Source organism: Saccopteryx bilineata, chromosome 6, assembly GCF_036850765.1.
Source record: "Saccopteryx bilineata isolate mSacBil1 chromosome 6, mSacBil1_pri_phased_curated, whole genome shotgun sequence".
Classification (NCBI taxonomy): Eukaryota; Metazoa; Chordata; class Mammalia; order Chiroptera; family Emballonuridae; genus Saccopteryx; species Saccopteryx bilineata.
Window position 1 is genome coordinate 157,680,653 of NC_089495.1, and position 23,356 is coordinate 157,704,008.

The 23,356-nt window shown below is 36.8% G+C and overlaps 1 protein-coding gene across 1 annotated transcript in view; it reads right to left on the reverse strand.

Annotated features, from left to right (window-relative positions):
• The window catches only part of LOC136307783 (ATP-binding cassette sub-family A member 6-like), an 89,653-nt gene that overhangs the window by 60,957 nt on the left and 5,340 nt on the right, over positions 1-23,356 (reverse strand). The window contains exons 5-15 of the mRNA XM_066234620.1: positions 22,394-22,497; positions 21,778-22,004; positions 13,826-13,967; positions 11,763-11,948; positions 7,675-7,822; positions 6,117-6,282; positions 2,954-3,012; positions 1,804-1,914; positions 763-938; positions 431-550; positions 17-155 (exon numbers count right to left, since the gene is read on the reverse strand). Coding sequence (XP_066090717.1) covers positions 17-155; positions 431-550; positions 763-938; positions 1,804-1,914; positions 2,954-3,012; positions 6,117-6,282; positions 7,675-7,822; positions 11,763-11,948; positions 13,826-13,967; positions 21,778-22,004; positions 22,394-22,497 — 1,578 coding nt within the window. The remainder of the gene's footprint in view (positions 1-16; positions 156-430; positions 551-762; positions 939-1,803; positions 1,915-2,953; positions 3,013-6,116; positions 6,283-7,674; positions 7,823-11,762; positions 11,949-13,825; positions 13,968-21,777; positions 22,005-22,393; positions 22,498-23,356) is intronic.

The following is a 23,356-nucleotide window of genomic DNA, read 5'->3' on the forward strand; positions in this document are numbered from 1 at the left end:
ATACTGAGATAATTACCAGCCAGGATGTCAATCTCATCCAAGAAATTGGTACTCAGGAGGATCACACGGTCTGCTTTGCGCTCCTTGAGGAAGCCCCACACTCGATGCCTTGAAAAGGGATCCAGTCCAGCAGTTGGCTCATCCAATAGCAAAATCTACAAAGGATGAGGATGATGATACAGAAAATATGTCTCTCTCTTCCATGTGTACTGTGTCCTGATGATAGCATTGCTAACGATAAAAACCCTCAAAATTATAACAATCCAACCATTTATGCCCAATATATTTATGTCATAGTGAAACACAGCAGGTTGTCCCTTAATACATTTCTGTGTATCAAAAGAAGCCATGCTACTTTTCATGGTAAAAGAAGAGCTTGACTTTTTTTGATAATCCCTCTGCATTCCTCCACAGGCACAATGGCACTTACTTGAGGATCCCCTAAAATGGCAATCCCAAAGGTCAGCTTTCTTTTCTGTCCTTCACTTAAATGTTTAGCAAGGTTATCCTGAATGTTTTGTATGTCTAACTCCAATAAAATTCTTTGTACCTATAGAAGAAAATATACAAAGCTTAAACTCCGAGATGATTCATATTATGTAATTTTAGCTGTTAATTACAGCAGTAAATGTTTTATATAGGACTTCAAAGCATAAATTCTAATTGTAAGCAGGACAGGTACATCACTGAGGGGAATTTTGTGGTCACAATGTAATGTGACAAATAATTGACAGTTTAATTAATCCATTTACGTAAATCTACCTCTTGATCCACTTTCTGTGGCTGAATTCCTTTAATTTTAGCAAACAGCCTGAGGTTTTCCTTCACAGTAAGTATGTCAAACTGAACATTGAATTGAGGACAAACACCAGTGATCTTTCTAATTTCCTCCAAGTCTTGCATTTCAGAGAGATTTTTATTGTAGATGGTAACTGACCCTAAGAATAGAAGTGTGAAATTATTTTAACATTTGAAAGATAATCCATTTTATTTATGCTTGGAGATCTTATTCATGAAAATACTTGCATATATGCACAAATATCTAAAATATGACTTCCATAATTTATTAACAACTACTAATTATTTTTTTATTTTTAATTTTTAATTAATTTTTCAAGAGGGAAAAGAGAGAGGAGAGAAGAGCAGGAAACATCCACTCCCGTATGTGCCTTGAGCAGGCAAGCCCAGGGTTTTGAAACAGCAACCTCAGCATTCTAGGTGGATGCTTTATCCACTGTGCCACCAGAGGACAGGCACAACTACTAATTATTTCTGACAGACGTTCATGCTCAGAGTAATGTGTATCAATGGAATAAAGATAACAATTTTTATTAAATTTGGGAAATACATTCAAAATCATATAGTTCTGATAAATAACTTTAGATAGACATTACCATATTTCCCCATATATAAGATGCACCTTAATTTTGGGGCCCAAAACTTGGAAAAAAAGAAAAGTATTGCATAAAGTTATTGAACTCGTTTAATTCATCATAAAATTCATACAACTCATCACTGTCACAACTCTCATCCATTAGCTTGTCCTCATCTGTGTCTGATGACAAATCACTGTCTTCATATATTGCCTCGTCCTCAGTTCCATCTATTTCATTTGAAATGCCACAACCACTGTATAAGATGCACCCAGTTTTTAGACCCCAAGTTTTTTGAAAAAGGTGTGTCTTATACCTAGGTAAATATGGTATTTTCTCTTAAGCAGTCAAATATAAACCCTGAAATGAGGCTACATATGATCTCATTCTGTTATTAGACATCTTGCCTTGAGAAATTCTTTTTGCTCACCTTCTGTTGGAACAGACAACCCACTGAGGATGTTTAGCAATGATGATTTGCCAGCTCCACTATGACCCAGAATTGCTGTGATTTGACTTTCATATATGTCAAAGAATAAGCCTGTTTTTAAAATAAAATATTAACATCTAAGAGGGTGTTAGAGCTGTTTCCAAAGACAGAATAAGAGATGCATACATTTACATATTTATATATGCACGTGCATGTACACTTGGTGTAAGGGGAGTGTTAGCATTTGGAAGGAGAGTTAATTTTATCTTCTTTTCACTCCAAACAAGAAGAAATCCTTATAGAAGTTGAAGATGTTTAGACATAAAAAGATCACAGTTTTTGATAAGTGTAAAAGTAGTTTATAATGTGCTCTGGAAATTAAAATAATAGACTTTAAAATACTTCAATATATCCTTGGCTAAATTTAAAGAAAGAAACCATAAATCTACATGGTGTTTGATCAGAAAAACCTGGAGTGACAATAAACTTGCTGATATAAGTACATTAAATTCTCAAAGTAAAATCCAATCTCAAGGAATAAGTAGGGCTAAGTTAAGAGTTGCAATTGCTAGAAATTAAGCAATATAAACACAAAGGACAGAGAACCTTCCACCTTTGGGAGGATCTATGGTTTATTTGAATATTTGTTATAGAAAACAACATTTGTTAGAATATTTAGTATCAGATATGTTGGCTCATTCAAAACTATAAATTATGTTTGTCATAAGATATTAACTTGTGAAATTTAATTAATAGACCATAATGTTACTCATCTTGTTTTAGTTAACATCACTAGTACATGTAAATGATGAGATTTTCTGGCTAATATTAAAAAATTGTCAATTTTAAGTCTAAGCGTCTTTTCCTCATAGTGCAAATAAAATAAAATAAAATATTCCTTATAGCATATTCATCTTAAAAAACAAAGTTAAATTGCATTTTTTTATTGTATGATCCCATTTTTATAGATTGACAGATCCACAAAACATCTAGGAGGCTTTAATCATGGCTAATTTCCACATGGTGAAGTTAGACTGTACACTTTTTTTCATTCCATTTTGCTTATCTATATTTTATAATTTTTCACATTGAATTTTCCCCAATTTTTGAAGTAACAAAGTCAACCAAATGATTAAATATTTTTCTTTACCTTTCAGTGCTTCCACTTTTCCAGACTTTTCTTTATATTCTTTTTTAACATTTCTGATTCTGAAATGATGAAAAGAATGCTTTCTTAGACAATACACACACACACACACACACACCCTCACACAAACACCTCTAGATCAGTGACTGTCAAACTTGAATGCACCTTGGAATTACAAAGGGAACTGCTGCAGAACAAGGCAGGAATCAGGCTTGGATCGATTAGAGATGTCACGGTTACATAAGACCATGTACCATGCATCCTCAAGTTCAAAGGGAAACAGAGGTTAGTCACCTTATTTCTGAGTATGAATGAGAATAACGGTAAGAACACCTATTCAATCAATATGCTGGTGGTGGTTGCGGTTATACCAAAAAGTCTGAAAATTTAAAATAAAAAGGCTTTATAAGTGCTAAATCTGACAGAGCATTTTATTTCCACTTCTCTTTGTATAGTGTGACAACTACCATAGCGGGGCCTTAATGTCTTATTTTAATAATTAATTCCATTTAGGATCAGCTAGTAGCTCTGGGATTTCAGAGATAAAGGTGGCCATTTAGGTTTAGGGCAGACAGTCTGCCTATGTTCTGGGAATGTTGCATAAATGGTCAAGTTACAGGAATGAACAGATGTGCATACAAATGCCCTCAGAGAAGGAGAATTGGGAGATAGAGAATTATGGGTAAGAGGGAGCCAGCTGTGAATAAAAAAAAAATGAATAGTTTGCCCCTGCCAGTTGGCTCAGTGGTAGAGCGTCAGCCTGGTGTGCAGGAGTCCCGGGTTCGATTCCCGGCCAGGGCACACAGGAGAAGCGCCCATCTGCTTCTCCATCCCTCCCCCTCTCCTTCCTCTCTGTCTCTCTCTTCCCCTCCCGCAGCCAAGGCTCCACTGGAGCAAAGTTGGCCAGGGCGCTGAGGATGGCTCTGTGGCCTCTGCCTCAGGTGCTAGAATGGCTCTGATTGCGGCAGAGTGACGCCCCAGATGGGCAGAGCATCGCCCCCTGGTGGGCATGCCGGGTGGATCCCGGTCGGGCGCATGTGGGAGTCTGTCTGACTGCCTCCCCATTTCCAACTTTGGAAAAATACAAAAAAAAAAAAAAGAATAGTTTTACAGAACCAAGGTTTTGATTCTGGTTAGAACTCTGCAAGCTTTTCTCCATACTTTCAGATGCTGATAGCTAAGGGCTGCTAGGGAAAAAGGAAGAGTTCATTAATATATAAAGCAGAGACTGCCTGGGAAAGGAGGAATTAATGCTTTAGTACCTACTATATGCATAGAAAATCAAATTCACATGTTGCAATTTGACATTTGCCTAGTGGATGGGAAAGACCAGCTATGTTTCTATGAAAGGGTTGCTATATGAAGAAACAGATAGGCCTTATGGATTGAAAGAAGTATCTAATGTTGAGAGGTAAAAGGGCAATTTTAGGCTGCCTTGCAGCCCTAGGACCTGTTTCAATAGTAACTGAGTAGGTAGACCTTGTCAATAAAAAGATGTAATTTTGGACACCTAAGCCTGCTTTGCTACTTTGGTGTGGGTCTGGAGTGAGGTATCGTACTATGGAGCCAAAAGCTTAAATGAATAAGCCTTGGGTCAGATGACTTTCCTGGTTTGTCAGTGGCCTCAGACCTCCACTTTGGTGAAGAATCAAGACTAAAAGACAAGGATGTCCAGAGTCAACATTGCACAGACTGGTCAGGGTTGGAGGGGAAACAGGACAGGGTGAGGACATGTCACTTTTCTGTCCTTCACAGCAGTAGAAGAACAGAGAGTATTTTCAATCTGTGCAACTAACTTACCCTAAGACTCTCTTAGCGGATTGAATCTGAAAATTGTTATAATTTGAATAGTTGTGTGTGTGTGTGTGTGTGTGTGTGTGTGTGTGTGTGTGTTCTCAGCTGGTAAAGAGGGGCTGATGACATTGAAAGAGTTTGGAGGAATTATTCCTCACTTGGCCTTTCTCTTTTGGACAGACGTTTTCCACGGATCTGGGAGGAGTTGCCCCTCAGAAATCTTAACAGAAAATTGGGTCAGAAATAGAAGGAAGAAGCTGAGGTAGGTGGGTTTCCCACTGCTCTTCTTTTTAGAGAGAAAATTTTCACTTCCTAGCTATAGTTCCATTTTATTCATCTTTTTTTGCCTTCTAATATCTTTCTAGCAGCCAGAGGCTAAGAACACAAATGTTGGAGTTGTTCTAGATTCCAATCCTAGTGTCCCTTTTATGAGTGTTGATACTGGGCAAGACTTATCTTTTCAATAGTTCACTTTGCTCATTTGTTAGGTGGGCAACATAAAAGTGCCTCCCTCATGAGCTTTCTGTGAGAATTAAATGTGTATCTCGCACATGCTAAGGACTATATGAACATCTGTTAAATAAATAAAAGGTTAATATTTAAAACTCTCTAATTCTCTAAGATGAGTGCATGTTAGAAAAATCGACAGAGCTCTTTAAAATCCACAGATACTTGGGTTCAAGCCCACACCTCGGAGTTAGAATCACTGGAGGTGGGATCTGCGAGCACAGATGGCTTAAGCACTCCTCATATGAAACTGTAACAATTCATCCTGCATAGTAGACATTACTCCTGTTTCACAGAGGACATTGAGACTCAAAGAAACTTATTTGTTTTTCCACCATTACATATTAAGTGAAAGGAACATGTGGTATCAAGATATAAACATTTGATTCCAAATTTATTACCCTTTCCATTATGCCAGATGAAACTATGGAAGAAGAAATTCAGAGAAAGAAAAGAGCAAGTATAAAAGAGAGGTGAGGAACAAGAGACAGAAACAAGGAGGGTGAAATCTATATGGCACCTGAATTAAACATACATGAAACAGTTACATTTGTTCAAGGTGAAGATATGGTCATTTTCTAGATTTAAGAAAAATGAAGTAGTATTTGTTATTAAGGCCCTTCAGATATAAACCAGAAGTGACAAAAAGACAAGTATACAAAGACAGAAGGTGATAGACTGACAGTGTATGGAGCTAAGCAAAGAGAATTTCTTTTCAAGCAGCAGTTAGGAGACAGTAGGAGAGTCCAAAGTAATGATCACAAAAATAAATTTTCTCTTCCATATGTGGCTTCAGGCTCACCCTGTTGCTATTGGTCATTAATTCATTAGCCTTGCACCCATATATTAGTATAAGTGTGATTACCTGATGGCCTCCTTTCCTTGAAATTCTGGAGCTATGGGTTCAAAATAATCATGAGAAGGATGCTCAGGATCTACTTCTTTCTCAATGATCGCATCAGCCCTTCGGTGTTGGAAAGAAGATGATGAGTTCAGAAAAAATAATGGGGAATAACGGCGTTCATTTCCAACTAATTGATCAGGAGGCAAAAAAAAATATTGGATCAGTAACATTAAAACAATGAGCAAAGAATCCTTGTTCAGAACAGTGCAGAATGTCTTAGTCTTTTAAGCATCATAGAGAAATTCTTTTTTAACCTCCTATTACTAAGTGTATTATCAAGAAAACTTGATAATTAAGAAATGAAAATCCATAGGAAATAACATATAATCACAAAAGTTAAACAATAGAATTTTCAACAAAGCATAAATAAAAGGCTTGAATAAAATGTGGTCTAAAAGGTATTCAGAACAATGGATAAAACCAAATATTTGAGGGGAGTCTTAATATGGCATAAAATTACTAGTAAATATATTTGTGAACTTAATAAATTATTTAACTACAGCAATATGAATGAACATAATACTGAAATCTATATGGCACCTAAATTAAACATACATGAAACAATTATATTTGTTCAGGATGAATACTATATGGTCATTTTTTAGATTTAAGAAAAATGAAGTAGTATTTGTTATTAAAAGGCCCTTCAGATATAAACCAGAAGTGAGAAGAAAAAAAAACAAGTATACAAAGAAACAATCATTACTGCTATCAAAGTAGAAGGAACATAAAAATATTAAGATAAATAAATAAGAAGACTATACAAGGAAAAAAGCATTCTGATTCTAGTATGTGTGAAGGAATTCTGGGTTTATGTAAAATTCTTGGTTGTTTGCAATATTAAGAAATCTAACTGGGCAATATACTCCCATAAATATGAACAATATAGAAAATTTTTCAGAATAATGCTTAAAATGTTCCCTCTAATTTTCATTTTGTGAATTCCTTAAAGAACAAATATCTCCCCTTCTGCAAATGGTCTTCCCACAAACAGGGGGATGGGGGAAGAGAGACACTGATTATTTCACATGCGAGGCCCTTTCTTGATGTATGTAGCTTACAATCTACCTAACATTCTTGTAAAAAGAACAAATATTTACTAAAAAGTACTTTCACTGTATTATCATCTTATACTGTACAAGCCAAAACTATCTTAAGAGCTAAGTTATTTCAGTTTGTTCTGATATAAATCCTAAATATCATTCTTTGAAAACACATTCAGGAATCCTTAAAAAAAGTAACATTATTTAATATTATGTAATTATAATATTCATTAAAATTATCATGATTGTATATTTATAATGTATATTATATTAAAGTCAGAAGAATGATTGTTTTTATGTAAATGTTTTTTCAGACCATTAAAACTATGAAGTAGAAATAAAGAACTCATTCAGCCCATCATGGGAAATACTTGTATTCATCATTTCTTAAAAAATATTTATATAAAGCCTTAAGAAAAATCTTTAATATGATCAATATCTATAGAGATCAGGGAAAAAAATTCACTATTACTTACAGGGTAGAATTTTATCAAAGTATAATGCCAATACCAAGTACAAAAAAGCATCAAAAGCCAACATAGCAAAAGTTGCTATCATTATATATGAGTCTCCTGATGGGTCAGGAAAAGTTACACCATTCATATTATATTCCAGGTGGATAATCTAAGATTCAAACAAAAATAATAATGAACAAGTAAATAAAAGCAATGTAGTGTAACAGCAAGAATCATTATTTATTAAGTAGCTTTTTCAATAAGCCTTTTAATAGTTATGAGAAAACTATACCTACTTTACAGAAAACAAAGGAATGTCAGAAGAAAATACTGATTTTTTAAAAATGCAATGTTCTAAGAATAGGAATTTAAATTATAATTCACTTGCTTGTTTTCATTGCAATATTACAAAATATCTGTCCTGTGCAACAAAGAAATAAAATTTTAGAAAATACAAGGAATTCTTTAGAGCATCTTATCAGAATATCTACGCAAGAACTTAACTCTTTTTCTAGTCATTACTGCAAATAAAGATTTGTATTTATATTTTTTATGAAATAATAACTACTATGTTCTAGGCACCATTCCAAGTGTTTTTTCTTTTATCCAATTTAATCTTCATCATTACCTTACGAGGTCAGCACTATTATGTTTACCTTCATGTTAAATATGATAAAACAAAGACACCGAGTGGCTTAACCAAATGAAGTCAAAAATCACATAGCGAGGAGTAGCAAAGCTAAAATCAGAATACAGGAAGTTCAGCTTCCAAGCCCAGTTCCTTACCTAAACACTATACAACTTTTCAATTTATGTTAAAATGTTAACATTTAATGAAAAAGTTGGGTTTATCCTAAAAATGCAAGGTTGGATTGACATCTGAAACACAATCAATGTAATTCAACATAAAACAGATTGACGGAGAAAATGTCAATATACAGTGGTAGACGCAGAAAAAGTGGTAGATAAAATTCAGTATCTGCTTACAATGAAATCGCACAAACTGAGAGATCTTCCTTCCCCATGCTGGTGAATTACATGTATGAAGACTAACACCAAAAATCATGCTTAATTGTGAAATGTTAAAAACTTTTTCTTTGCATGCATTTCTATTCAATATTGTATTAGATATCCTGATCTGTACATTAGGCAAGAAAACTAAGTAAATAGCCTAAGGACTGCAAAAAGATAAAAACAAACCATCATTATTTGTAGACAAAATGTTTCTATATAAGCAAGAACCCAGATAAAACCATAAAAAATATTCAATTTAATAAAAGAATATAACAACAACACTAGACACAATGCCAATGTACTAAAATCAGTTGCATCTCTCTACATAAACAACACACATTTAGAAATAATTTAAACATGGATGTTTTTTATAATGGCATCAAAACTATCAAAAACTTTGGAATAAATAAAAAAATTGCAAGACTCTATACTGAATCTTAAAACAATTACTTAGGGAAAATAAATATGAAGATACATCATGTTCATGATAAAAAAAAGTATTAATTTTCTCCAAATTGAAAAATTCAGCTGGCCTTGGCCTGTTGGCTCAGCAGTAGAACATCAGCCCGATGTGTGGAAGTCTGAGATTTGATTTCCAGTCAGGGCACAAAGGAGAAGTGACCAAATGCTTCTCCTCCCCTCTCTCTCCCCCTTCTCTTTCTCTCTCTTTCCTTCCTGCAGCCATGGCTTGAATGGTTCAAGCAAGTTGGCTCTGGGTGCTGAGGATGGTTCCAAGGCTTCACCTCAGGCACTAAAATAATTCAGTTGCTGAGCAATGGAGTGGCCCCAGGTGGGCAGAACATCAGCCCCAGATGGAGCTTGCTGGGTGGATCCTGGTTGGGGCACATGGAAAAGTCTATCTTCTGCCTACCGCCTCTCACTTAGTAAAAAATAGAAGAAAGAAAGAAAAATTCAGCTGCAGCAAAATGTCAACACCTTTGCACACACATACTGTGTGTGTGGTGTGTGTAGAACTTGATAAGTTAATGATGTAACAATGATAAATCACACTGCAAAAACCCAGCATAGAAAGATTCTTTTGAGCCTGACCAGGTAGTGGCACAATGGATAGAATGTTGGCTCGCAATGCTGAAGACCCAGATTTGAATCCTGGAGGTCACCAGCTTGAGTGACAACTCATTCAGCTTGAGCATGGGCTCACTAGCTTGAGCATGGGATTATAGATATGACGTCATGGTTGCTGGCTTGAGCCCAAAGGTTGCTGGCTTGAGCAAAAGGTTACTGGCTCATCTGCAGCATCCCAGTCAAGGTACATATGAGAAAGCAATCAATGAACAACTAAGGTGCCACAACGAAGAATTGATGCTTCTCATCTCTCTCCCTTCCTGTTTGTCTGTCCCTATCTGTCTCTGTCTGTCTGTCTGTCTCTCTCTCTCTCTCACTAAAAAAAAAAGACTCTTGAAAAAGAAAAAAAAAGTGGTTGAATTGTTACTACCAGATATCAAGACATATTCTAAAGCAAAGTCATTAAGACAATATGACAATAGTGCACACATGGACATATGTGGGACAATACATGATTGATTGAATTATAACAAAGGAACACTGCAATTCACTTTGGGAAAGAATGGTCCTTTCAATAAATGAGACTAAAGCAATTGGATATTTGCATAGAAAACTAAATATTGCCTCTACCTGGAGACACACAAAAGTTATTTTGAAAAAGATTTTATATCTAAATAGAAAAGCAGAATCAATCAAGCTTCCAGTATAAAAAGGTAATAGAAGAATATCTTTATAATCTCTAGGTAGGCAATGATTTCTTGAACAGAGAAAAGTTCTATATAGAGGAAAAACTTGACAAACTAGACTTTATCAAAATTAAGAACTTCTTTCCATCAAACAAAAACACCACTAAAGATATTAAAAATGTTGGCAACAAATAATTGCAAAATGTCACATATTCAGCAGGTATAAGAAATTCTTACAGAGCATAAGGAAAAGATAGAAAACAGTTTAAAAATTGTGAAAAGGCTTGAACTAGCAGTTTATAAAAAACAAAATCCAAAAAATACCTAAATAATCAGGGAAATGCAAATTAATTCCATGATGATATATAATAACATATCCACCAGAATAACCAAAATTTTAAAGATTGACAATACCAAATGTTGGTGAAGATTTGGAGCAACTGAAATTTTGACACACTGTTGGTGCAAAGGTAAACTGATGCTACCACTTTGAAAGATCATTTGACAGTAGCTACTAAGATTAAAATATACAAACTTTAGGTCTCACTATTCAATTCCTAGATATATATCAAACAGAACTGAATGCCCACATTTACTAGGGAATATATATAAGAAATTTTTGCAGTTATTGCTAATAGTCAAAAACTGGAAAATATTCTTGTTCATCAATACAAAAAGCAACAGTATATTCACACAATAGAATACTCCATAACACTATTCTATTATAGCTACAGAAAAACTATAGATGATGCCTAAAAACAGTATTGAGTGAAAATACCCATATTTTCAAAAGTACACTTTGCACAATATCACTTTAAGCAGAAAATAGGCAAAACTAAAAAATTACATTTAGAAACGGGTACTTGTTATAATAAAAAGCAAGAAAATAATTATCATAACAATTCTAGGAGGAAGGAGTGGTTAGAGGAGTGTCTATGGTTGTCAGTGCCCTATTTATTGATCTAGTTCATGAATCCTTTTATTCACTTTAAAATTAATTATTGGTTAAACTCCATATTTGTATCTTGAAAGTTTTTCATATTTGAGGTTTCAAAAAAGAGGTTTACCAACTAATTTAAATAAACTCGCAGGATACTTTATGTGAAGTGAAAAGAAAGAAATATTGTATACAGAAATAAAACAAAGACAATGCTTCAAAATGGAAATACAGCTACAATGTGAAAATTTGGAAGATTTTCTTATTCAAGTTGCTTGTGAGATGACCATTATTTTTCTTACAATGTAACAATGTTTTTAAATTTGGCTTTAGAGTGGAATTGTTTAAAACAAAAGCTCTTAACCTGAAAATGTTGATTATGAAGAGTCATGAAGTATCAAGTTCTTTTGAAAAGTACAATAATAAACCAATAACTATTCTCTCACCTGGGCCACTCCAGCAGCGAAGGCAAAAGGGCTAAAAATGCTCAAAATCCACTCCAACGATGAAGGAAGTTGTCTATAAAATGCAGAGAGTCCCACACTCCCCCCAAAGAGAGTGAGGAGAAACACAACCAAATTGGTGAGGGCAGTTTTCTTTAATAACATGCTTATCAGGAATGCTAATGCTATCTGAAAGAGAGAAGACATGTAGCTGTTCTAATAAATTTAATTCACTGAGAATCATTGGTAGCACAATTCAATAAGGATCATAATATTTTTATGAGTAAGTCAGTGATGAAAATATTAAGGTAAAATTATGCTCAGTCCTTCTCTCAACCCCTTTATAAATAGGATCCGCATTTGCCCTATTCAAATGTTGGGCTTTTGTTGCTGAGGAAAGAGTGGAGACAGATGGAAGAATTGCTGAAGGAAGGGTGAAAATGCAGACATGGAAGATTGAAAGAAATTGTATTAAACTCCTAAAGAACATCTACATACCTTCTGCAAAAAGCACCCTGAAAGGTGGGAGAAAATACAGTGTGTCCTCAGGTTACAACAGTCTCAACATGGGACATTTTGAGTTTACGACGCTCACTCCCGTAAAATCTTTTAAAAATTGAGAGTGTTTCAGCTTACACCATTAGCGTCGTACTTACAAACTATGTGGGCCAACTAATTTGGTTGCGTGACAGAAGACTACGCGGTAACGTAAAATATGAGTGAGGGAGTTTGTGTCCCCCAGTACGTTTACCTATGCCATTTTGGACTGTTAAAAGCACAAGTGTTTCGTTTGTGTTGCTTTGTTTGGTGACTTTTTGGCCCTTATCATGGGTCCTAAATGAAAGTCAGAGCTACAGGCATCTCATGGAGAGGAGCTGTCCTGAGAACCTCATTCAACTGGAGAAGCAGCTGATTGAAGAGGAATAGATAGAAACCCCAGAACCCAAAAAATTTACTACCAAGGGTTTGACAGAAGGTTTCTCTATGGTAGAGAATGGACTGGCAAAATTTCAGTCTGAGGACCCCAGAGATGACAGATTCAGTAAGGTCTACAGAGCTGTTATGGATGCCTTGCAATGCTATAGGCAGGTTTTAGAAGAGAAGTCATCAACCTTCCAGACTATCCTGGAACAATTCTTTAAGAAGGTAGAGAGGACTGCAACAGATCCTGTACCCTCTACACCAGCTGCTTTTTGAGATGAAACACCTGTAGTACAGGTAGACTCATCCTCAGCTTCTCCTGCATGTCCTTTAGGCAATCCTGATTCACCTGACCCAGTATCTCCAGTACCTTCTGCAGGTTCTCCTGCCTCTCCAGCTTCCTCTTCCTGACAGGTCACTCTCTCCCACCTTGCAATGCCCCTTCCAGTGTGCAAGCCAACCACAGGAACAAAGGTAAGGGATTTTTTTTACACTCATTTTTTGACATTCTTTTTGTTACTATAGTACAGAGTACAGTACATTATTTTTTTTCTTTTTCTGTGTTTTCTTAGTTGTGTTTTTATGTTCTAAATTATGATTTTACAACTGAGTTAAGATAGGTAAGTGACTTAGGCTTGAGTGTGTCTTGACTTACACCAAAATTCAGGTCACATCACTGTCAAAGGAGTGGAACTGTTTAGTAACCCAAAGACTCTCTATAGAGCCTCTTGTTCAGAGAATCAGAGAAGGGAGAGGGGATAGGTGTGACAAGTCAGGACAAGGTGGGATATTTATTAGAGGAAGAAGAGTTGTGCAAAGCTACCACATGATGGGGAAGTTTGGGGGGGGGATATGGTTTGACTCAAGTGCCTCTTTATTATCAACAGAAATGTTAGATAATTTAGAGTCAAATAATTTTTTTTCTTTTTGAGGTATCATTTCATTAATTCAGCTCTTTATGTAAAAGAGAAGTCTAATTTTATTTAGGTTACAAGTTTTTTTCACACTCATATAGACTTTCTCACACAGACATGCACACACAAAATGGGCATGAAAGAAACAATTGTAGAGCCTGCTGAGACAATTTTTGCTACATAGAGCTAAGGTGGAAAACAGAGAAAGTGGTGATCATTGCATGAACTTACCATTGACAAGCCATATAAGAAAAAGAGTGTAAATATGACCATGAAGCCCGTCATGACTATAATTTGGGTCGATGTTATGATAATTGCAATGATTATGGAAATAATAAAGATAAAGCCAGCATAGGTTAAACCCCAGGACAACCTAAATAAAGACAAAAAGTTATTGCAATTATTTTATTTTTAATACAAAATACTGAAAACACAAAATATCTAAAGAATAATGTAATGATTGTCTCTATGCCTTTCACCTAGATTAATAACTAAATATTACTAATATTATATTGGCATGGCTGTGGCTACTAGCTAGGTGTCAGCTCTGTATTCACATACTGTATAAACACTATGAACATTGTATAAATAGTATCATCTTGTGTGGATTCCTGTACAACTTGTCTTTATCAATCAACATATATAATAGTATACCCTGATGTGTAATATTTTATTGTATAAATATATTTCAAAGTTCCGCTGTCCATAAATATTTTGGTTGTTTCCTTTCTCCCCCCCCCTTCATTCTTTTCTTTCTTTCTTTCTTTCTTTCTTTCTTTCTTTCTCTTTCTTTCTTTCTTTCTTTCTTTATTCTCTTGCTTTTTCTTCTTTTTTCTTTTTTTTACTAATGTAATGTTTCTAAGAGTATTCTTATACTTGTCTTTTTTGGGGGGAGAGGCTGCACAAACATTTCTCTTGGATAAAATTGCTGAATTAAAGGGGGTAAGAATTGGGGGATTAGAAGATGGCAGTGGAGTAGGCGGACACACAGACACCCAGCTCTCACCACCAAACTGGAATACAAATCAATTTAGGAAAAATAAGCATGAAAAACCAACTCAGGACTACAAGAACAGCTCTCAAAAACCAAGGAGCAAAGAAGAAGCCACAACAAACCTGGTAGAGAGTGCCTGAATCTCCCCTGCTTACAGGAATGGAAGGGAGGGTGAGGCTGAGAGCCCAGAGGGGATCTCACACCAGGGAAAAGAGCAGAAAATACTGCTCACAGCCACTTGCCTGGCGACCAGGGAGTGAGGTGTGTTGAACAGACGAGCTTATCTCCCAAGTGGAAAGGAGAGACAGAGGGACAGACTGTGAGGGGCTAAGGAATGCAGGAAATGACATAAAAAAGCTGACTCATCTGCGCTGGAGGCAGCCATAGCTGGGGGAGAGACTGAACCTTCCCCAAAACAGTACAGAATTGCTTCCAGATCAGAGTTCTCCAGACATCTCTCCAGCTCCAATCAGTGCAATAAGTCATAGCTGAAAACAAAAAGTGGGGAGGAGGGGCAGTAACTCAGGTCTCCATGGAGATCTGAGATACACCTCCCCTTACTGAAGCTGAGAACTTCAAAAGAGAACTAATCTCCCTACCCCCAGAGAGATTAGTTGGTGGAAGAGGCCTTCAGAGTCTCAGGTTACACCCATCGCATTCCTGGATACACTTTCAAGGAGCCCCCTGCTGAGATCAGTAAACAAGACTATCACCTGTTAAGAAAACAAACAAATCAAGACTTCAAAGCTGCCCAAATCCAAAAGTGGATTACAAATAATAGCTGATACCAACCCAAGAAGACCTAGAAATAACACAACTGAAAACTGGCAGCAGACAACACCAAGCCTAGACTCAACCAACTCTACAAATAAACCACCCAACATGGCCCTGGCCAGTTGGCTCAGTGGATGAGCGTCAGCCAGGCTTGTGAAAGTCCTGGGTTTGATTCCCAGCCAGGGCACACAGGAGAAGCGCCCATCTGCTTCTCTACCCCTCCCACTCTTCTTCCTCTCTGTATTTCTCTTCCCCTCCCGCAGCCAAGGCTCCATTGGAGCAAAGATGGCCCGGGCCCTGGGGATGGCTCTGTGGCTTCTGCCTCAGGCACTAGAGTAGCTCTGGTCGCAACGAAGCGAGGCGCCAGATGGGCAGAGCATCGCCCCCTGGTGGGTGTGCTGGGTGGATCCCAGTTGGGCGCATGCGGGAGTCTGTCTGACTGCCTCCTCGTTTTCAGCTTCAGAAAAATACAAAAAAACAAAAACAAAGAAAAACACCCAAACACAATGAGAAGACAAAAAAGTGCAATCCAAATGAAACCACAAGAGACACCTTCAGGAAATGAACTGAGTGATATGGAAATAATCAAACTTCCAGATGCAGAGTTCAAAATAAGGATTGTAAGGGTGCTTAGGAATCTTAGAACAACAATGGCTGGTCATTATGAACACCTAAATAAAGAAATAGCAAGTATAAAAAAGAATCAGTCGAAGATGACAAATACAATATCAAAATAGAGACCACAATGGAAGGAATTAAAAACAGGATAGATAGAGCTGAGAATTGAATCAGCAAGTTAGAGGACAACTGGAATGAAGGCATGAAAGCAGAGAAGAAAAAAGAAAAGAGACTCAAAAAGTCTGAGGAAACTCTTAGAGAGCTCTGTGACAACATGAAGAGAAATAACATCTGAATCATAGGGGTTCCTGAAGAAGAAGAAAAAGAACAAGTGATAGAGACTTTGTTCAAACATATCATAGTTGAGCACTTCCCTAAATTAATGCAGGAGAAACTCTCTCAAGTTCAAGAAGCGCAGAGGACTCCATTAAAGAGAAACCCAAAGAAACCTACATCAAGACACATCATAATTAAAATACCAAAGCTAAGCGATAAAGAAAAAATATTAAAAGCTGCAAGAGAAAAAAAAAAACTATTACCTACAAATGAGCCCCCATAGGATGACACCCGACTTCTCAATAGAAACACTTGAGGCCAGAAGGGAATGGCAAGAAATATTCAAAGTAATGCAGAACAAGAACCTACAACCAAGACTACTTTATCCAGCAAGGCTATCGTTTAAAATCAAAGGAGACCTGGCTGGTTGGCTCAGTGGTAGAGCGTCGGCCTGGCGTGCGGGGGACCTGGGTTCGATTCCCGGTCAGAGCACATAGGAGAAGCGCCCATTTGCTTCTCCACTTCCACCCCTTCCTTCCTCACTGTCTCTCTCTTCCCCTCCCGCAGCCAAGGCTCCATTGGAGCAAAGATGGCCCGGGTGCTGGGGATGGCTCCTTGGCCTCTGCCCCAGGCGTTAGAGTGGCTCTGGTCATGGCAGAGCGATGCCCCGGAGGGGCAGAGCATCGCCTCCTGGTGGGCAGAGCGTCGCCCCCGGTGGGCGTGCCGGGTGGATCCCGGTCGGGTGCATGCGGGAGTCTGTCTGACTGTCTCTCCCCGTTTCCAGCTTCAGAAAAATACCAAAAATATATATATAAATAAATAAAATCAAAGGAGAAATAAAGTTTCCCAGACAAAAAATAACTCAAGGAATTCATCACAACCAAACAAATGCTGCTGAAAATGTTAAGGGGCCTGTTGTAAACAGATCAAAGTGGGAAAACAATATAGCAAAAAAGGAATACAGCTTTAAAGAAGAAAATGGCAATAAACAACTACATATCCATAATAACCTTAAATGTAAATGGATTAAATGATGCGATCAAAAGACATAGGGTAGTTGTGTGGATAAGAAAACAGGACCCATACATATGTTGTCTACAAGAGACACACCTTAGAACAAAAGATACACATAAATTGAAGGTAAAAGGATGGAAAAAAACATTTCATGCAATTGGAAATGAAAAACAAGCTGGGGTAGCAATACTTATATCAGACAAATTGGACTTTAAAACAAAGGATATAGTAAGAGATAAAGAAGGCCACTACATAATGATAAAGGGAGTAATCCAACAGGAAGATATAACTATTATAAATAACTATGCACCTAATATAGGAGTACCTAAATATATAAAGCAGATTTTGATGGACTTAAAGGGCGAGATCAACAGCAATACTACAATAGTAGGGGATGTGAATGCCCCACTAACATCACTAGCTAGATCCTCAAGAAAGAAAATTAACAAAGAAACAGCAGACTTAAAGGACATACTAGATCAACTCGATTTAATAGATATCTTCAGAACCTTTCACCCTAAAGCAACAGAATATACATCCTTTTCAAGTGCTCGTGGTACATTCTCTAGGATAGACCACATGTTAGGGCACAAAAGTGCTCTCAACAAATTTAAGATGATTGAAATCATATCAAGCACTTTCTCTGATCACAACGGCATGAAACTAGAAATCAACCACAACAGAAAAGCTCAAAAATTCTCAAACACATGGAAACTAAATAGCAGGTTGTTAAATAATGAGTGGATTAAAAATGAGATCAAAGAAGAAATTAAAAAATTCCTAGAAACAAATGACAATGAGCATACAACAACTCAAAATTTATGGGACACAGCAAAAGCAGTACTGAGAGGGAAGTTCATAGCACTACAGGCACACTTTAAGAAGCTCGAAAAAGCTCAAATAAACAACTTAGCACTACATCTAAAAGAACTAGAAAAATAACAGCAAGTAAAGCCCAAATGTAGTAGAAGGAAGGAAATATAAAGATCAGAGAAGAAATAAATGACATAGAGCCTTAGAAACAATACAGAGGATCAATGAAACCAGGAGCTGGTTCTTTGAAAAGGTAAACAAGATTGATGAACCTTTAACTAGACTCACCAAGAAAAAAGAGGGAGAGGACTCAAATCAATAAAATTAGAAATGAGAGTGGAGAAATAACAACTGACACAACAGAAATATAAAATATTGTAAGAAAATACTATGAAGAACTGTATGTCAAAAAACTGGACAACCTAGATGAAATGGACAAATTCCTTGAAACATACAATCTTCCAAAAATCAATCTGGAAGAATCAGAAAACCTAAACAGACCGATTACACCAAATTAGATAGAAACAATTATCAAAAAACTCCCAACAAAGAAAAGTCCTGGGCCTGATGGCTTCACAAGTGAATTCTACCAAATATTCAAAGAAGAACTAACTCCTATCCTTCTCAAGCTATTTCAAAAAATTCAAGAGAAAGGAAGACTTCCAAGCTCCTTTTATGAGGCAAGCATAATTCTAATTCCAAAACCAGGCAAAGACAACACAAAGAAAGAAAATTATTGGCCAATATCTCTGATGAATATAGATGCTAAAATCCTCAACAAAATACTAGCAATCTGGATCCAACAATATATGGAAAAAATCAAACACCATGATCAAGTGGGGTTTATTCTGGGGAGGCAAGGCTGGTACAATATTCGTAACTCAATCAATGTGATTCATCACATAAACAAAAAGAAGGAGAAAAACCATATGATAATTTCAATAGATGCAGAAAAAGCATTTGATAAAATCCAACACCCATTCATGATCAAAACTCTCAGCAAAGTGGGAATACAGGGAACATACCTCAACATGATAAAAGCCATTTATGACAAACCCACAGCCAACATCATACTTAATGGGAAAAAATTAAAAGCAATCCCCTTAAGATCAGGAACAAGGCAGGGGTGCCCCCTTTCACCACTCTTATTTAACATAGTCCTGGAAGTCCTAGCCACAGCAATCAGACAAGAAGAAGAAATAAAAGGCATTCAAGTTGGAAAAGAAGTAAAACTATCATTATTTGCAGATGATATGATATTATAATAGAAAACCCTAAAGTCTCAGTCAAAAAACTACTGGACCTGATAAATGAATTCAGTAAAATGCCAGGATATAAAATCAATACTCAGAAATCAGAGGCATTTTTATATGCCAACAATGAACAGTCAGAAAAAGAAATTAAGGAAACAATCCCCTTCACAATTACAACCAAAAAAATAAAGTACCTAGGAGTAAATTTAACCAAGGAGACTAAAGACTTGCACTCGGAAAATTACAAAGCATTGATAAAAGAAATCAAGGAAGATAGAAACAAGTGGAAGCATATACCATGCTAAGTTTTAGGTTACATGTATACTAAAAAGCATTTATCCTAAGAATGAATCCACATATAAATATCCAATACCTTTCCAATTTTAATCTAGAGTTGACTTGGTCATACCTACAGTGTGTTCGTAAAGTCATGGTGCACTTTTGACCAGTTATAGGAAAGCAACAAAAGATGATAGAAATGTGAAATCTGCACCAAATAAAAGGAAATCTCTCCCAGTTTCATACCTATTCATTGCAGTTCAATGTGGGCTCACGCACAGATATTTTAGGGCTCCTTAGGTAGCTATCCCGTATAGCCTCTACAGACTCGTCACTGACTGATGGCCTACCAGAACGGAGTTTCTCCACCAAACTGCCGGTTTCCTTCAACTGCTTATCCCACCAAGTAATATTATTCCTATGTGGTAGTGCTTCGTTATAAACGTGTTAATATTCACGTTGCACTTGGTCACGGATTCGAGTTTAGCGAGCCACAGAACACACTGAACTTTACCCTCCACATCTTGACTGGCATGGCCATGGGCTGCTCTGCTGTATACATAGTGTTTCGTCGTCATCTGCACAGGCGCACATGCTGCCACATCATCCTACAGAAACTGGAAGGGTTTTCCTTTTATATATTTGGTGCAGATTTCACATTTCTATCGTCTTTTGTTGCTTTCCTGTGACCGGTCAAAAGTGCACCATGACTTTACGGACACACTGTATTTCAGATGCCTTCAGAGATACTGTCCACAGGACATGCACTGGTCTGAAAGATGGTCTTTTTTATACAGAATCCCTCTCTTCCCTCCTAACTGACTCTTATCCATTCCTTTATACTTCCCTAAATTCCACTACAAAATCACTCTTTCTTTTTATTGAAAGTATAGTTTCCTTTTTTTCTATTTCACATTTCATATATATCTGAATCAAAACTCTCTCTGTAATACAATACAATAATTCATGGAAAATTTAAAATTTCTTAGACACCTGGTCGGCAAACTGTGGCTTGTGAGCCACATACGGCAATTTGGCCCCTTGAGTGTGGCTCTTCCACAAAATACCACGTGCGGGCGCTACCTCGATAAGGAATATATCTACCTATATGGTTTAAGTTTAAAAAATATGGCTCTCAAAGGAAATTTGAATCATTGTACTGTTGATATTTTGTTCTGTGATGAGTTTACCGACCACTGTCTTAGACCATACTTTTATTTCAGGGAACATGTGGCTTGCAAAAGATTGCTCAGTAAACATTTCTTCACCAATTCCAGATAGTTCCACATTCCTAAATAGCATTTTCTTGATATAAGGATTTTGGGAGGGCCATCATAGAGTAAAATTAATTATTATCTTTTATTCTTTTCCTAGAACACCCAGTGTGGACCTTCTAACGGATTGTATTGGAGAATTCTCTGCTTTCACCTCTCTACAGCTTAAGCTTGCATGATTTTCATTTTCACCTACCAATCTTATCTATTTATTATTTTGCTAGGTGTTTGCTTCTACTCCTCAATTATTTATTATTTTTAATACAAACATATAAATACATACACACGTGTATGTTTCAAGATTTCATAATCACTTTAAACCATGGAATAGGGCAAGATATTAATGTATCAATATATGAAGAAAATGCTCTTATATGCCAGCCAACATGCTGCTGTCTGTGCTGGATACATTACATAGGCTATCTCTTTCAACCTCAACATATGACATTTAGTTGTTCAAAAAAATATATCCCTGGTGACTAAACCTCTGAACATAAGCTAGGCATTATAGGGTTATACTTTCTTCAACACAAGCTACTCTCAAGAAATGAGATGATAACTATGGGCAGACTTGGCCAGAGAGTTGCAGTAGGGTCCCTGGGCTGCAGTCCCAGCTCTGGCATCATCCATTTGACACTGGACAATTATTTTATTGTCTTTCATGTTAACGAATGTACTATAACAGCATTAGCTCGACATACTCCAGCACTGAAAAACTGCTCAGCAAATTATAATAACTATTTTACATGGCAAAATTTAACAAAGACTAAATAAAAAGTCAGAACAACAAAAAGTTGCCAAGTTTAGATTATGATATTCTGAAAGAGTAACACTGTTTTCACTGCTTCCTCATTTCTCATCTTCCTTCGTCCTGTTTGAGTCACTCACCAGAATGCTGCATCTTGTAGACCCATCATTTTCATCAAATCCTTACTCTTTTTGCTCTCTTCAGTCACATTGAATGATGCAAAATATACAAATGAGGAGAAGTAAAGCAAGCAGTAGAAAATAAGCATCTCATTTTGAAGGACATCTTTAGAAATAAAAGGTAACGTCTTCATATTTATAGCAGTAACTGACATCAACTCCTCCATCACCGAGTGATTTGTCATGATCTAAAATAGTATTTAAACAAACAAAATTCTTATTTAAAGTAGGGAAACTGGTGAGATAAATATGTTATGGGGATTTACCAATATCAATATCCTGGTTTTAATGTTGCCCTTTGGTAATAAAAGTTATTCTGATTAGCAGAAACTGAGACACAGGCGCCCAGACCTCCCTGGGCATTGTTTTGCAACTTCCTCTCACTCCATAACTACTGGAAAATTTAAAGTTAAAGAAAAAAAAAAAGCAACGTGTTCTTTTGCCTAAACCTCATTTCAGCATTTGTGTACCTGCTTCATTATATAACCATGTGAAACCTGAGTATATATATCACCTTCCACCAAAATCTTGATGGCCTATGGAATTAGTTTACATTACTAATTAGAATGTTTCTTACTTCTATAATAGCAGCATTAATTGCAGTTTGTAAAGTCACAAATCCTGTAAACCAGTATCTGCCCAGTGAACACGCTGACTGACTTCCTGTATCCCAGCAGTGAGCTGTAAAGCACAAAAGAGAGCAGAATTAACATTACAGAATGAAGGCACCCAGAGAATAGGAAACAAGAATCCAAGACAAAACAATCCAGAGGAGGCTCCATCAGTCAGAACCTTTAACCACATAGCAAAAAAGCAAATAAAAGTTCTGAATCAGACAACCTTATTCACAGAGACCATGGCACGCATGGGGAGGCTTAGAAAATAAAAATAAATAAATAAATAGGAAAGCTCCCACCATACTGAAAATGCCAAACATATTCCAGTACTAGAACTTCTTTAGTGCTCAAATGCTCAATCCTTCTCTCCATCCTGCTCTCTTCTCAGGAGTCAGCTCAACGTAGAGGTCTTTCCTGGCCACCATAAATAAAACATCTACAATAGCTCTTCCAGTCCATGGCTTCTATCCCTGCTTTATTTTACTTTGTCACTTTATCACTGCCTGGCAGAGTGCATTGTTTTTCTCCATTCCCTGACTGCAATGATGCATGCCAGCAGGCTCTGTGTTTCCTTCACTTCTGTCTCCAAGGACAGGGAAAATGTGGAACACATAGTAGACCCTCAGTGAAGGGATGGAAAAAACCAATTCTATTAGTCACTTCACCCCTGCTTCCCTAAGAGGTCCTCAAATCTCTTTACCTTCTTCTAAGCTGCCTCCCCTCTGGTCTATGCCCCGTCAGCTCACTAGAGCCTATTATTGCATTCTCCCTGACTCCCCTACAACTCATTCTCAAGGCTATATCCAGACTGTCATCTTAGGCTTAGATATCAAATCATGCCTCTGCCCTGAGTCAAGTCCCTGGACGGCTCTCCCATTGCCCTAGGGTTAAAGGATGCCACAAGATCTAGCCCTTGAGTAAGT